Source organism: Argentina silus (genome assembly GCF_951799395.1).
Source record: "Argentina silus genome assembly, chromosome: 10".
NCBI lineage: Eukaryota > Metazoa > Chordata > Actinopteri > Argentiniformes > Argentinidae > Argentina > Argentina silus.
This window is the reverse complement of record NC_139664.1, coordinates 8,588,160-8,603,670: the sequence shown is the minus strand read 5'-3', so window position 1 is coordinate 8,603,670 and position 15,511 is coordinate 8,588,160. Positions and strand designations below refer to the sequence as shown.

General features: G+C 41.9%; 1 protein-coding gene across 2 annotated transcripts; it reads right to left on the bottom strand.

Annotated features, from left to right (window-relative positions):
* Positions 1-2,425: 2,425 nt before the first annotated feature.
* On the bottom strand, positions 2,426-14,919 carry leng8 (leukocyte receptor cluster (LRC) member 8). Of its 2 annotated transcripts, none has more exons than XM_083679286.1 (15): positions 14,627-14,919; positions 13,427-13,559; positions 12,912-13,103; positions 12,550-12,627; positions 11,674-12,109; positions 10,949-11,126; positions 10,666-10,836; positions 10,238-10,483; positions 9,970-10,134; positions 9,366-9,660; positions 8,992-9,093; positions 8,788-8,856; positions 8,456-8,585; positions 8,027-8,234; positions 2,426-7,834 (listed from the first exon to the last, which is right to left on the bottom strand). In XM_083679286.1, the coding sequence occupies exons 1-15, from the start codon at positions 14,665-14,667 to the stop codon at positions 7,672-7,674; spliced, it is 2,607 nt and encodes an 868-aa protein (XP_083535412.1). In that variant the 5' UTR covers positions 14,668-14,919; the 3' UTR covers positions 2,426-7,671. The 2 variants fall into 2 exon arrangements, with proteins under 2 accessions (XP_083535412.1, XP_083535413.1); XM_083679287.1 differs by having other exon boundaries at positions 10,949-11,105.
* Positions 14,920-15,511: the final 592 nt, after the last annotated feature.

Genomic DNA, 15,511 nt, shown 5'->3' with positions numbered 1-15,511 from the left:
CCCTCTTTCAGCTCTCCTGTCCTCTCTTTCTTTCCATCTTTCAGCTCCCCTGTCCTCTCTTTCTCTCCATATTTTATCTCCCCAGTCTTCTATTTCTTTCCATCTTTTGTTCTTGTCTCTGCACTCTTTTTCTCTACTCTTTCAGCCTACTTTCTGATCTGATCTATTGATTGGCACTGTTATTCTTTCCAGTACTCTTTCTCTGTTTTTCTTCTCTTTGCTTTCTGTCCACTGCCTCTTCTCTTTTTTTCTACTTGCCTACTTGTAACATTACTTTAATTTCCCTACTTGCTTTGCTACTCTCACACTGTTCCTGACTCTTTAACTCTTTCAGTGCTGATTCAGTACGTCAGACCATTAATCTTGCTTTGGATGTGTATCTCCTTCTCTCTTCCTTGCTCATTGTTCTTCTGGCTTAACCTATATTTCCTCTTGCTGTCTCTCTTTCCGACTGTATAATCAGATTTACTTTTCCTTTTCTTTTCTCCACTTTTCCAAAGCAACTTTTTCTCTCCTGTCTTCTAGCTACTGTATCTCTCGCTTTGCCTTCTCCTATCTGCCTATTCTATTTTCCTTTGCTTTGATACCGTTATTCTATGCATTGTCATGATCTGTCTGTTTCAATATCATTATAACTCTTTCCTAATAGTGTTATTCTCTCTGATGTTCAACCCTACTCTCTCCATTAACCATTTTCATACTTATACCTGACTTGTTTGCTCTTTCTTTCATTTTGCAAATTTGAACACACTTGTATTCTCTGCTCTGAATCTTTTTTTTCTTCTGTTTGCCAACTCTATTATTCTATTTTTTTATTCTATCTCCTGTCCAGCTTTCTTATTTAAGCTTTAGATTTTTCTATCATATTTTATCTCTGCTGTTCCCTCACTCCACTGCACTATTTATTTGTTCTCTTTTTTCTCTGCCTACTCTTATCTTTCCCCCTGCTCTGCTGTATTCCTCTCTTTAGGTTTTCTGTGTATTTCTTCTTCTGCTCTGCTGTGCTTTTTCTTTCCTCCTCTCCATTCCACTGTGTTGAATGCTTTCCTCTTGTCTGCTGTTCTTACTCTGAAAAACCGCTTCCATGTTTTAGTGTAGCTTAGTCAGTCTTGCTTCTAACTATCCTTTCCTTTTCTGTGAACATGTCTTCTGTCTGTCACCTTTGTTTATCCTTTAAACTTCTAAACTTTTATTTCTTCAGTAGTTTAACTCTTGTAGAACTCCCTTTCCATTTATCTAGAGTTAGGGTTAGGGTTAGAGTTAGGGTTAGGGTTAGGGTACTCAACGCTAGTTTTCCTCCTGCCTATCATTTACGGCTTGTGTTTCCTCTTTAGTGTAGCTCTCTATTTTGCTTGATTTCTCTGCATGCTTTTAACTGCTCTTCTTTCACAGTATTGTCATATTTCCTCTTTTAACTGCTCTTCTTTCACAGTATTGTCATATTTCCTCTCTTTATTGCCTAGCTTTTATAAATCCTTTTGATTGTAATCCAGTGCCAGCACTCCACTGTCATACTCATCATATTTCTGATCAACATGCTTCCCATCAGTGTCAGTCCTCCCGACTGGGATAAGCAAATGAGCCTCATTGCTGTAGTCCTCAAGTGTCATGGCTGTCTCTCTGTTGTTTATGTGTCAGTTCTCATCATTAGTAGGACTTAAACAAACACAAGATAAGACACAATAAATGCCATTTTTGTCAACATGCTGTCTTAGCCCGGTCATTTCCCTATTGTCTCAGTACGTCAGTGTTTGTGTGTGATGTCAGGTGTTAATGGGTATCAGAACGTTTTTTTTATCAGGGTTGTTGATGATTTTCTGGGTAGTTGAAAGAAAGTGAGATGGGTTGCTTGATTGGATAGATGAACAAATAGATGAAAGAGAGGATCGATAGATGAGAGGGGAGGTATAGAAAGATCAAAACAATTAAGAGGGTAATCAGTATGGGTTATATTGAGTGAAGCAGTAGTGACTGGTGAAAGGAAGAAAGGATGATGCTAGGTAGTTGAAAGGTTAGATTTACAAATAGCTGAATAGCTGGAGGAATATCACACCAAATATAATAAGAATAAATATGAGCAATAACAACAGTTGGACTTGCTGAAGCAACCCCACTAATAATTCTAATATACCACTCTGCCCTGGAACAGAATATAAAACCGTGGGCTAGAGTACTGAATTTCATGTGGGTGCTTGTGATGGTTGAGTTTATACATTAGCTTTGTCAGTACCAGGCTAAAAAAAGAAAAAAAGAAAGAAAAGGTTGGCAAAAAGAGGCTTTCTGAAGGCGTCACAAAACATTAGGGCCTAAAAATAATATTGGTAATTTGTTAAAAGTGGGATGAAAACTTAAGACAATTATCCTAAATGTCATCTTCTGCAGCAAGTCTTAATGGATGCAACTTCTAAAATAAAAAGACATATACCCACTTTATCCTAAACCTTTATTTTTTATTAGGTTCTTCAAAGAAAAAATACATTATGTACATTAAAGTATTTACAGAATGGCAGTATTTAATTTCAAATCAAATACAATTCAGGGAGGGATGAGAGTGGGGGAATGAAAGGACATTATGTGAATATAATCCTTTAGTTTCAGTTAGTCGGCTGCAACAGAAAGCACCAAAGCAGCGTAGAAGCAATACTTACTACTGAGAGTGACTAACTGCACTCAGCAAACATACATCAGTCACTACTAAACATATACTCAACATGAGGGAAGGGGAAGAGGGGAGGACAGAAAGAGTAGAAATACTGGTGGAGAAGAGGAGGAAGGGATAACATGCAGGTAAAGAGAATATAAATAAAGACAGGGGGGGGAGTGATCCATATGAAGACATCTACAAAATAGTCAAAAATAAATGGTGAAAAAATTAATAGATGCATCGCACTGTACTAAGAAAAAGGTCTTCAAATTGGACAAGTATGGAGGCAGGAGTTACAAAGATTGATGTGATTTGAGAAGTTTGTGGGAGCAAAATAAAACAAATACACTCAGGTGTCAGAAGGAACAGTAGAGCAGAGTATGAGCAGGTGCCCATTTTAAAAAGAAGAAGCATTGTTAGTCATCTGGAGGTACAGAGTTGGAAAATGTTACTCAACAAAAATAAATGTAGAGAGGAACTTAAATATCACTGTGAAACACAGGAGGTTGGCAATGTTAAAGCTGACCAAGAGTTCTTTTCTCTGCTGAAAAGGTCTCTGACATGATCTGTGGTAGGCAAGACATAACAGTATCCTGGATAAGGTTACAAAATATGACCATCATAAAAAAAAAAAGTAGGGTGACATTAACAAACCTGTGTTTAAGACATTTGAATTGATGTAATTGTCTGAAATGAGAAACGTTTCAGACCATTCTAAATCTAAACAGAAATGTATCCAAATGTTCTAGGGAGAAAAATATAGAAACTGTGTTCAGCAGCTAGATTTCCGTTAATTAACATTACATTGTTAACAGCAGTAATTTAGACTTTAATTGTACATGCATACTGTATGCCCAGATCCATTTGCAGTTACTTGGGAAAAATACCCTAAAGCAATACATCAATAACAATTATCAGGAAGTTAATAGAAATGTGCCCAATTTGTGACATGCATGAGAAGCACAGGACGGCTACATCAAGTGGTTGCCAATATACCAAGAATGAAACAACCAGAAAAACACTAAGTTGGCTATATTACCAAACACTTCTCAATACTTGAGACGTAACACTAACTGTAGGACTACAGCTGACAACGAGGTGCATATTATTAGCCATAATGACTGTTGCAGAGCATACCAAGTAATGTAAAGAAAATACACATGATTGTTAAAGAACGGATTCAAATGTTTCTGGACAGACAGAACACTATCGTACATCACTAACCTAAGTGATGTTATGACAGTTTGACTATCTTGCAGAAAAATAAATTTCCTGTGTAAACTGGACAGACAAATGAGCAGACAAGTGACAAATTCCATTTGATTCAGGTTCGGACTAGCAGCAAATAAACATTCAGAAGATTTGATTCAACTTGATACTCCAGAATACAATTCATGTTAGGCTCCCATATAAAACAATGCAATATTTCAGATCATATCGACAGAATGACTTGAACTTGAGTGAGTAGCATCAAGTCTTGCATTTCATACTTTTCCCTCACTCCAGCTTGCTTCTGGAGGAGGCTGGTGAGGAAGTGCTCCCACTTTCACACTCCTTTTGCTCCTGCAATGCATTACTGCAAGAAGAAAAATAAGAGAAGGTCTGGTGATGAGTGGGAAAAGAGAAAGAGGGAGAGAGTTGTAAGAGATGAAGAGAAGGGGAGGAGACATGTTGAGTCAAGTGACTTCTGAAACTGAGAAAGATGCGCATATTTCACACAAACAATGCTGAAAGTAAGATGGTGAAACAAAGATAATGATCACTGATAAGTCTACTTGTGCAGATTTTAGGATTGAAACTGATAATACAGTAGTGCAGCATGAAAATGTTGGTAGTTTTATGTTTTCAAATCCAATCATTAAGAATATTTACACCATGACACGTTTCACATGTACCAAATCATATCACTGACTCACCAGCCCAAGAAAACTGTTCAAACCTAAAAATAATTTGGATTTGCCAATGACAACCTAAATGCCTAACAAGACACTAAACACACATGCATTCTCACACAAGCTCACGCGCACACGCATACAAATAGACAGACGACCAAATTAAACACCAGCAATAAACAGATGTTTCTTGGCTGATGTGAGCGCAGTGTGACCAAACCTTTTTCTTGCCATCAGGACTGTGTGCACATGTTTTTTCAGTGGACAATCACATCTCTATAGGTTTAGATGAAGAGGAAAAAAAAAAAAAAAAAAAAAAAACAGCAATGCATGGAAAACTCACTAAAATTTAACCAAAATTAAACAAATTAGATTTTTTTTTAAATATAAAAATGGTGCAAAGTGTTTGAAGAATTAGTTTGAGAAATGAATGGGGATTGTATGTATGGGGAAAGTATGTATATCTAGGTGACATTCGGCAAGAAAAAGATTTGGTTTGTAGAACAAATATCAGATTTTCAATTCCTGTAAAAAGCCCCTTAAATATTCATCTCAAATGCACAGACATTGAGTAAGCTGAAAGGTAGTAAACATTTGTCTACACTGAAAAAGCATCAAACCCCCCTACATTTTATATCCACTGCAATATCAAAGGTGAAAGGCAATGTATTTCAAGCCAACAGGCTTATTTACTCATTATTTAATTCACATATTTACATGGTCTCAGAATTAATTAATTGCCTTTTACCCAATTTTAAAATATTCACTATGAAATCTGTATGTCAAAGTCACACTTACCCTGGTGTGAAGCAAAACAATCAAAACTAACAATGCATTACTACTGTACCAACTGAAAAAATGAACAGGAAAAGTAAACTGAAACCACACCAATCTGTACAGTATACATAAATACATCTACTCTGTAGACAAGCACACAGAGGACACAGCCTTCAATTCATCCTGTGAACAATGGCACTGAACACAAATACCTCAAGCTTTTAATTAGATCAAGTTAACAATAAGTGAGAGGTCATTCCTAAAAACAATGGGCATTATCTTCAAATATCCTGATAAATCAGAAAAACTGATATACTGGGTTCACGTGTTTTAACTGTCAGTTTGGTACTGGGAGCAGACTGATCTCCTAGACCAGGGCTTTGGATTGATCTAGATGCACATCTTAAAATTTACAAAGATGTCATTTTAAGTGTAACTTATAATCAGGATAAAAAACACTACTATACACTCCACCTATATTTCCCTCTTTATTGAAAAAGAATGTCTGAAAAAGGGTTATATATTTATGTAAAAAAAAAAGGTATTTTATTACAGACCAACAAGTGAAGATGGCTACTTCTACTACTTGAGCGATTAATAAAAAAATCCTAATATGAGTCAATTCTTGTTCCATTTCACCATTCCATTGCTACTCATCTATTCACCAATCCACATTAAAAGCTATTTGCATCTGCATGATTTTGACTGCCAGTTTGCCAATGAGGTGTGCCACAAGGGTTAATAGTAGGATCCCTGATTTAAAAGCACAATTTCATTGAGATGGTGTTAGACTATCATTACCTGTGGATGAAAGTTTAGAAATTAACAGATTAGGACATCATAGATACTTCAACCAAAATCAATGAAGCTAGTGTGAATTTGAGACAATAGCGAATACCAGTAGATTCCTGAAGTGTTGTCATCCATCTCCTTCCAGCACACAGTCCATTTTTCTTACCAGCCATACATACATACTCAGCCTTGTTGAATGGAGCGTGCACGGTGCAGCATACAAACCCCAACACTCCTGCCTTCTGGATGGACAGATCTTTATACGGTGGAATAGATCCTGGCTGTCACCACCTTGTGTGGTGGATGGTAACTTGAGGTGCTTGACCACTGTGATTCCATGGAGCTGCTGTTGATTGGGAGATTCTGGATCCCACAGGTACGATGGAAACCTGTGCTTGGGGGCAGCAGAAGCAGATGACCTTGCCAGCTCTCAAGGGCTAACGGGGGCATCCTGTCTCCAGGACACATACTAGGGGATTGGGGGAGGCCATCTTGGTAAAAGACGAGGACCTGCAGCCGCCTGGCACTTTAAGTCAATGCCTACCAGAGGTTATTTAATGCCAGACTTGGAGATATGAGGGGGAGGGCTAAAACAGGCCAGATTGTGATAAAAGCTGGGTGACCATTTCAGAAGGGTGAAACTGAGGAATGGGGGTAATGGACAACTGGGTGAGGGTGGGAGTAGCAAAACTGGTCATGGAGCCAACTGGCACCTCTGGATTACAGTCAATACCTTTCAGAGGATGATGTGGGCAAGGCAGGAAGAGAAGGGGAAACTTTCCACACCTGACGGCCAATCGTAGACACCTTGTGGGAAGGGAGGGGGGTGGGGGGTGGGACAGGACATACAAACCACCATCTCCTCTTCTCCCAGATTGGACACTGGATGGCTGGGGCTTCCTGACAGCAGCACATGGCTAACAGTCTCTAGAAGTGCAGAGCTGAAGAGATTAACCTGAAGCCACTCTGCTCTGGTCGTTGGCTTGGCTTCAGGAGTGGACGATGACCCATTTGGATGGCTTGAGGAATGGCTTTGGCTCTTTGCGTTTTCATTTCTCTTGATTTACAAGACTTGGGTCTTCACTTGAATTTGGAGCTGTTGACTTGAGGGAAGGAAAAACATAACACAGAACACTGTTAGCTTAAAACGTCTGAGTGAGGGGTAATGGATGGGAGACCGAGAATCTACCCTCCTTCCTGATCTGTATGAGTAATAAAGGAATGAATCCCTAAATCTGATCTGTTCACTCATTAAAAGAGTCTTAGTTGATGGTATATAAATATGTTGAGTTGATCAGTGTGTGGCTAAGCTATTTGGTATTTGATGAGCAGTGTATGCAGATATTCTCCCTCACACTTCTAATACAGTCCATATCTGTGAATGCAGTAGTGTGCTAGGATTCTATCTGCGTTCTGCATCTACCCTTACGTCTTGGTGTATATTCCTCTCTCGGATTCTTAACTGACTGAGGAGTCTTAAGTGCAGTAGTACTGTCGAGTCCCTGTTTATCTCTCAGTATCTCCCTTTAGTTGGCTTTCCCCCCTCCCGGGTATCCCACCCCCCCCTCAGGAGGCAGCCAGACAGGCGGAGCTAGCTTTGCAGTCTATCTTGCTGGGGTCAGACTGCAAGAAGGTGACCCCCAGCCCTGTGAGAAAGGCAAGGCAAGAGTCTAAACAAAGGAAGCCCAGACTGGACTGCACATTCTCCACTGGCATGTCAGGTCTGAACCTGGGGACACAAGAGGGATGGAGAGAAAATAAGTACAATGGGAAAATAGTAGTGTACCAATTGTCATTTTTTTTGGTAAGATTTGTTGATGTTTATAAATCATACAATCATCTCTAACAATTGTTAGCATCCTTAAGAACATGTAACATAGAAACATGACTGTACCCCTTCTATTTGTATGACAAGACTTACGTTTTAAACATTGCCCTGAGTGCAATCTTCCTCTCCCTCTCTACAAATTTGTCGATGAGGTAAGAGGCCATGCGTGGAGCTCGCCGGTAGAGCCGGAAAAAGCGATGGTAGTTGCCCAGAGCCCAGGCGGCACGGAGGCAGAGAGCGTGGGACACACATGGATCCTCCCGCAGCGCCGGGGTCAGGTACACCAGCTCAGTGGTCAGGTCTGACGTAGAGGGAGAAAGAGAGGGATGGTCAGGGATCAGATGAACGCAACCAAGACAATAAGGAATTAAGATTACTGTGGTCACAAATTAATGATGACCTTTTCTGTCCCAAATTCTAATCTCTGCTTGAAAACCAAATTTCCTTCTGGAATAATAAAGATTGAGTATGCTAAGGCCTACAAAACAATAGTAAAACAACTAAGGAAGTGGGGTGACATACCTCCAGAGTTCTGAGTGAAGATGTAGTATAGCATTCTGTATGCTGTGAACTCCCCAATGTTCTCCGATGGGTTGTCCTTATACAGGGCTTTCAACTGTGTCTGGCATTGGTTGAACTCTGCATGATCACCCTGGTAACAGACGTGTTAAAGATTTGATATGTAGTACTTCCTGGTGTACACTGATAATGCAAACAACTGAAACATATTCCATGTTGTTACTAAGAATACTGCTAACAAATGCCATTTTCTTTGACTTCCACAGAGATATCAGACTGCCATTTGAGTTTTGGGTTATTATACATCAAAATGAATTGACAATGTGTCTTCTCACCTTTTCCAGGGCAATGCGTGCATGACACTCGTACACTTCCACTGTGAAGTCTGTACGCACTCCTTGGACCTGAGGGAAAGGTGAGGGGTCAGTTGCATTGAGATCTACAGCCTCACAGATAAAATAGTCGCAAGTGAAGAAAAAGTGCAGGAGAAGGAGAGATCAAAGATGCAGTGGGTGTAAATGACCATGTAGTTAACCAACCGTGAGGTCCTGTCGTATGGACTTCATCTGTTCACAGGCATAGAGGTAGTCCTGGTTGGTTTTCCAGTGGGCCTTTACTGCCAGCAGAGACTTCCTCAGCACCTGGGGGGAGACACACAAAGTGGTTAGGCCATCGAATACAACATTGGAATGAAGATCTAAAAAGCCTCCCTTTGTACACCATTTGACCAATTATAAATAACTGAGCCAACACTGATGACATTATGGCCTATATTTCTTTTGCCAAACCATGTGTAAAATTACATGTATATGACAAATTATGGAAACCATGGAACCTAATGCAACTCCTCCCAGGTGTTCCCAGTTAACCTACAATGTAACATAAAAGGTCAATAAATACAGGGAACACTCACAGACACAGGGCGCACAGTGACAGGGTCAGGGGCGCAGGTGAGTCTCAGGTAGATTTTGGTGATCTCCTGACAGGTGCCTACGATGGGGCAGTCCTCCCAGCTGAGGCCCTCCTGAGTGCCGTTGGGCACATCCAGGGAGTTGATGGAGAGGACCAGGGGCTCGGAGCGCAGCTTGGTGTGAAAGCGGGCCGCCCGGCTCTGCTTCTTGGCCTCCCGGTTGGGGTCGTGGAAGTCAAGGCCAGCATTGCCGCCTTTCCTCTTCTTACCCATGCCAACGTTAGAGTCGTCCAGATTTCTGAGAAGAAAGGAGGAATTAGCCGTTTTGTTTGCTTGAATTTTCATCTATCCAGGTACACTGTATCCTAATTACTAAAAAGAAAACCACCAAAATCGGTTTGGGTGTCCTAAACCGCCATGTCCGCATTTATGGATGCTCCGTCTCCATTTCAGACGACTGCACCTGCTAGTTTCAGCCATTGTGATTTGTTTTGGTCTTGTCTTGCTAGGCCACCTGACATATCTTATCAGGACAGCCTCCACAGCTCGCAGTATGTTACTTCAAGATTTTGTTTCTGTCTAAATTCTTTGGTTTCTTTTTCCTTACCTCCTTCCTCTGTTGCCTCGTCCTCCTCTCCCCCGTCCCCTCTCTCCACCGCCTCTGCCCCGGTCCCTGTCCCCACCGCGACCACGCCCTCCTTTCTGATTTCGTCTGGACAACTGTGGTCGAAGGTCACTTGACATGCTGCTGTCTGACTGAGAGCCAGAGTCACTGACAGGGGAGAAACGGGAGTAAGTTATACACACAAAACCCAAGTCACAAAGCACCAATAGAGGAAGAGGACAGCAGCACTAAGATCTACTCAAACTCTCACCTGCGCCTGTGTCTCTGGCCACTACGGTCTCTGTGTCGACTATGGGAGGGAGAGGGCGAGCGAGAGGAGGAGCCAGAGGAGCTGGAGGAGGGGCTCCTCTGCGAGAACACGTTCCTGTAGTGGCCCAGCCTCGCTCCTCCACCCCTGCCCCGTGCAGCTCCCCCTGTGGCCCCACCGCGACTGACGGAACTCTCCAGTGTCCTCTGGGTGGGCACAGCCTCCCACCGAGACTGCTTGGCCTTCAGTCTGGAGGGGGAGAAGAGAAGTTCAGGAAAGATTTATACATGTCACTTTGGGGTTTGCGTTCAACAGGCTCAAATTACCTAGTCATTTAGCCGACACTTTTATCCAAGGCGACTTCTAATAAGTACATTTGTCTATAGTCAGGGAATCAACTATATATCACAGTGAACAAACTCTCCACTTACTCAGGTAGCGGCTCATGGGTCCAGTCGATGGTGTAGGCAGATCCATCCTGGAGCCGGTTCTGCAGAACCTCCTTCAGGGTTTTCTCTGTGCGGTCCTTGTCCTCCTCACACTCGCAGGCTGTGAAGCAGCGCTGTACATACTCCTTCATCGACTGAGGCCAATCCTGGGGCCTGGGTGAACAGAGGTCAACATTCAGAAGTGTAACCAGCACGACAATGAAAATACAAAACGGTTGGGATATTGAATATCTGTCAGTGCCACTGGCAATGGCCTTCTCCTCACCGTGTCTGAGCAGCGGCTGGTGCAGCAGGAGCTGCAGCTGCGGAGGTAGGAGTAGCAGCCAATCCAGTGGGCTGCTCCCCAGGAGGGAAGCCCTGATTGGTCATGACGTAGGGCCGCTTGGGAATGTTGAACTTCACTGCACCTGCTCCAGGTGCCTCTGTGGATGACAAATATGCCGCTGGCATTCAAACAATGGTAGAATAGGTTAGGAATGATATCGCAGCAGGTTTTACCTTCTTGTGGGGATAGTTGTGTGCCAGTTAATCTTAATCAGGTTTTTTTGTACGCCATTTTTGTGAATCATGCTTGGGTTGGGGTTAACTTGCTCAATATGTACAAAATACACACTGACACTGTCTTAAACTTTCCCTCCCTCTGTTTCTGCATCCTAACTAACTTTTTAATCCCACTATCAACACAGAAACAAAGAAAACCTATCAATTTGCAGTCAACACCTCAGTCATTTGACATTTCTATATACAGAGCAGAACCAACTGATCTCATTCAGTTAACACCTGTCTTAGTAGCTCCTTCACTTTCTCCATCTGCGCTTGCTTTTCTAAACTCATCATCTGAAGGGGATCGACAACCTAAGGCAAAAGAAAAACTAAAATTGAGATACTAATCGCACACTCGCACTTAACCTTACATTTCATGTGAAGCCACAATCAAGAATCAAAACAGAACAAACACCAACTCTCTCGCTCCAAAACACTCAAACTTACGTTTCATGCGGTGCCACAGCTGCTGTCCTCCTTGTTTCTGGTTCTTGTTTTTTGGAGACTCTCCCCTTCCGGCCCCTGGTCCATACTGGCCTGGGCCTTGTTGCTGTTGCTGGGAGTTACCCTGGGAGGCATGGTAGGCGCTCTGGGCCTGGTAGGTCTGGCCATAGTTGGGTCTGCCCTGGTTATGGTTGTGGTTATAGCCACGCATCTGGTTGGGGTCGCTGGAGGGGTAAGCCATGGAGTTGTTGGGGTTATAAGCGTTCTGTGAAGGGGGAGGGGGGTACTGGGAGTTTGCAATGGGAGGAATGGGAGGCGGGGGAGGGGGCTTCTCCGAGGTGGTGGGGCTCTGGGGGGGTGGTTGAGGGGTGGCAGGGAGAGGGGGTTGGGGTTGAGAGGGGTAGCTTGATTGGTCGTCCATCATGGGCATGGAGGGAGACTGAGAATGGAGAAAAGGGAGGAACAAAAAGGAAAAAAAGTTAATGGAATGCAATACACACTGCAAATATTTCTTAAGCTTTAATAATAGAAAATCGTTCAACAATTCCACAAAGAAGAAAGAGTTCTAACTGCAAGCTACTTATGCTAGAAATCAGCCAACTGACACCAGGTTTATATGGGGGGCCTTGATTGGCACAGGTGCCAATTAATCAACCACACTCAACTCAGCCAATCAAGACAAAGACTATCAGCCACCAATCAAATCACAGAAGAAGGCTGGAACTGCCAATGAGCTGATTGTAGGAGCTTTAAAACAACATAAATACAATTGGGTGAGGGGCTGTGTGATGTTAATTCATAAAGAAATTGAAGACAGCACATTTATGTGCGAATGACAACTTTAAACTAATAAAGACAACAGTGGTATGTGTACAGTACCTGTCCAGTTGGGGTGGTGGGTGCTGTGTAAGGTCCTGGCGGTGCGCCATACTGACCCTGGGGATATCCACCACCATACTTGGAAATAAGAGGAAAACAGATGTTAGTATTATGTTGTTCTGAGTTCACTTCTCCTGCCATCTTGTGTGTGTAATTGTTTAATGCGTAGTAGCACAAAATTATTAGATTTTAATTAAAGTCTGTGATAAATCAATCCCCCCAGGGAATCAATAATAAACTACAAATCAATAATAAGCAACTTTGATAAAGGCCTTATCACACTCAATGCTACAGAGCACAGGCCAGCATCATTGTGCACATTATAAGAAACAAAAAAGTCAAATGGATGTTTGTACACTTACAGGGGCCATGGGGTAGTAGTAGTTGGGATACGGGTATGTGTAACCACCATACTGTGGCTGCTGCTGCTGCTGCTGCTGCTGCTGCTGCTGGTTTAGTTGGTACCATGTGTAGTATTGCTGCTGCTGCTGTGGCTGCTGTTGTTGCTGCTGCATGGCTGTGGAGTCCGTCACTGAGGGCTGGAACTGGCCAGCCTGGAAACCAACATAAACAAACAAAGAGAAATGGTAAAACATTGAGCTGATAACATTAGAGCTCTGAGAGTTTTAAATAACTAGAAGGGAATGACTGGAATAATAAAACATGTAAGACATAGTATTCCTTTGAAAAATGCCATGGGGTACAGCGCATTGGGATAGGATGGCCACAGCGCAACTACACAGCTCTATGTGAGGCCATTGAGACAGGAATACTTGTGCTTACTTGCCTTCTGTGGGGAGTGTGTTTCTAACCACAATTAGAGTACAAACATACCATCTTCTGCACACAGACACACAACACACAGACACACACACACCTGTGCTGTGGTATGGTTGGCCGGGGCAGTCTTGGTGGCACTTTGGCTCTTATTGATGGAGGCCAGTGCCTGTCTAGCCTTCTCCCACTCTGGATTCTCATGGACCTGGCTCTCAGGACCTGCTCCAAACGACCTGGGACAAACAAGACACAACTAAGTTAAATTGTTAGATTAAAGATCGTTAGGCTACTATAAATACATACTTGTAGCAAGGCTTTCCACCACGCATTATCTATTTTTCTCTTTGAGCCTTAAATCTCTATAATCCTGTTGTGTATTGCTATTTTTCACTTTGAGAGTGCTGGTTCATTTAGAATCCATCCCAGTGATCTTTGGACAAAGATTGGCACTAACATCTTTGTTGATACCAAACTATACCAAAGTAGAATAGGCATGTAGTGCATGTCAGTACTGTAATTTAAACATTGCCCAAACACAGGTAATCGGACCTAATACAAGGCATACTATCATTGTCACTGAGGAATTTCCCTTAAAATGTTCACATCGTGGCGCAGCGCCACTCTAACATTCCATGTACAAGTGCCTGTAGGCTTCGACATCGGATAACTATCACTGTGACCCCCAGTAAAAGAGGGACATCCTCATTGGTGGTGCTAAATAGGTCTGTTGGCAAAAGGTATTTCAGGCATAGCTCAAATCCCATGTGTGTTCTTTGAATCAGCAGGAAGATATCAAGAACCCATATTAAGAGCAGAGAGATACGACCTAGCCTAAATTGAGCACTGACACGAGTGGCAGCAACATTGCTAGCATTTAGGCCTAAGATGTAAGTTATACCATGTCCAAACAACAATTTACAGTGAGGAAACATCAGAATAGACTGCTGATGAAGCAGCAAAACAGGGCAACTGGGTCCTGGTTAGCTAACCAATGTCGTTTCTACAGGCTCCTGTATCTGGCACGTTTTTCCCTGTCTACAAGAATATACATGTCAGGTACACTAAAACATGTAGAAGCAACTTTAGCTAATGTTAGCTGCAAGACAAATAGTAACGTTACCCGAACGTTGATAGGGTAGTTTACATCTAGTAAGAAGCTCAAAGAGCCTGGAGTCTGACACGAGGGTAATCCTTTATACCGATTCCGTTGCACTACACTAGTAGGGGTATTTGATTTTACATGTTATTTAGCTAGCTGACTAATTTACTATAAACAAAGCTCACAGTTTTCAACCCTTACCAGTTGGAAGTTGGAGCTGCCTGGGTCGTATTCGCCGCCATTTTGCCACTTAATAGCTAGTAGCTAGCTTACTAGCTAGCGGCAACCAAGCTAGCTAACGTTAGCTAAATATATCGTTGTCGGAATCAGAACGTAAACAAGAACACCTCTAACTTAGTGTAGAGTCTAGGAAAACGGGTTATCAAGTATTACAATGTATCATCAACTAATTTCCGAGAATAAAGACTTCAAATTTGAAAAAAATAAACCGATATCTAGGAGATTCTAGACGTCGAATAACACCATCTTCATCCAGTGCGAAACAAAATGGCGGTTGAACGATAGGATGTAACGAACGCCTTCCGTTTCCTTTGCGTCATGTAATTGGAGGAGAAAAATAATATCAAAAAGGATCCTCCTATGATTATAGACGAACGGTAGGCTACTATTAACAGTGAACGATAATATAGCCTACCAAATGAATATAAAATAATGTATATGTTCTAATAGCCCAGCCAGTGTGAATAGGCCTACCATATTATTTATTTATCCCAGATTAACAGAACCAAAATGTGGATTGAAGTCTGTCCTTGTCCATAGACTTCTTTCACGGCAAGAACCTGATAAACTATCCCCTTAAATCTATGGATTAATACCACATTGTCATAATTTCTGCATGCATTGGCCATCAACAAAACATAAATGGACCGCAAATGTATTTTAACATCACTTAATTTCTATGACATTACATATTTTGGGCTCAAGGAACATTCAATGACAGTAGTATTATATTTACAAAACATTCATTGAAATTGACAAAGTGTCCTGCAAAACACAATAGGTCTTTGTTATAGTGTAAAGCATCCACTCTCAATCAAAATACTAAAAACATCACTGATAGTAACT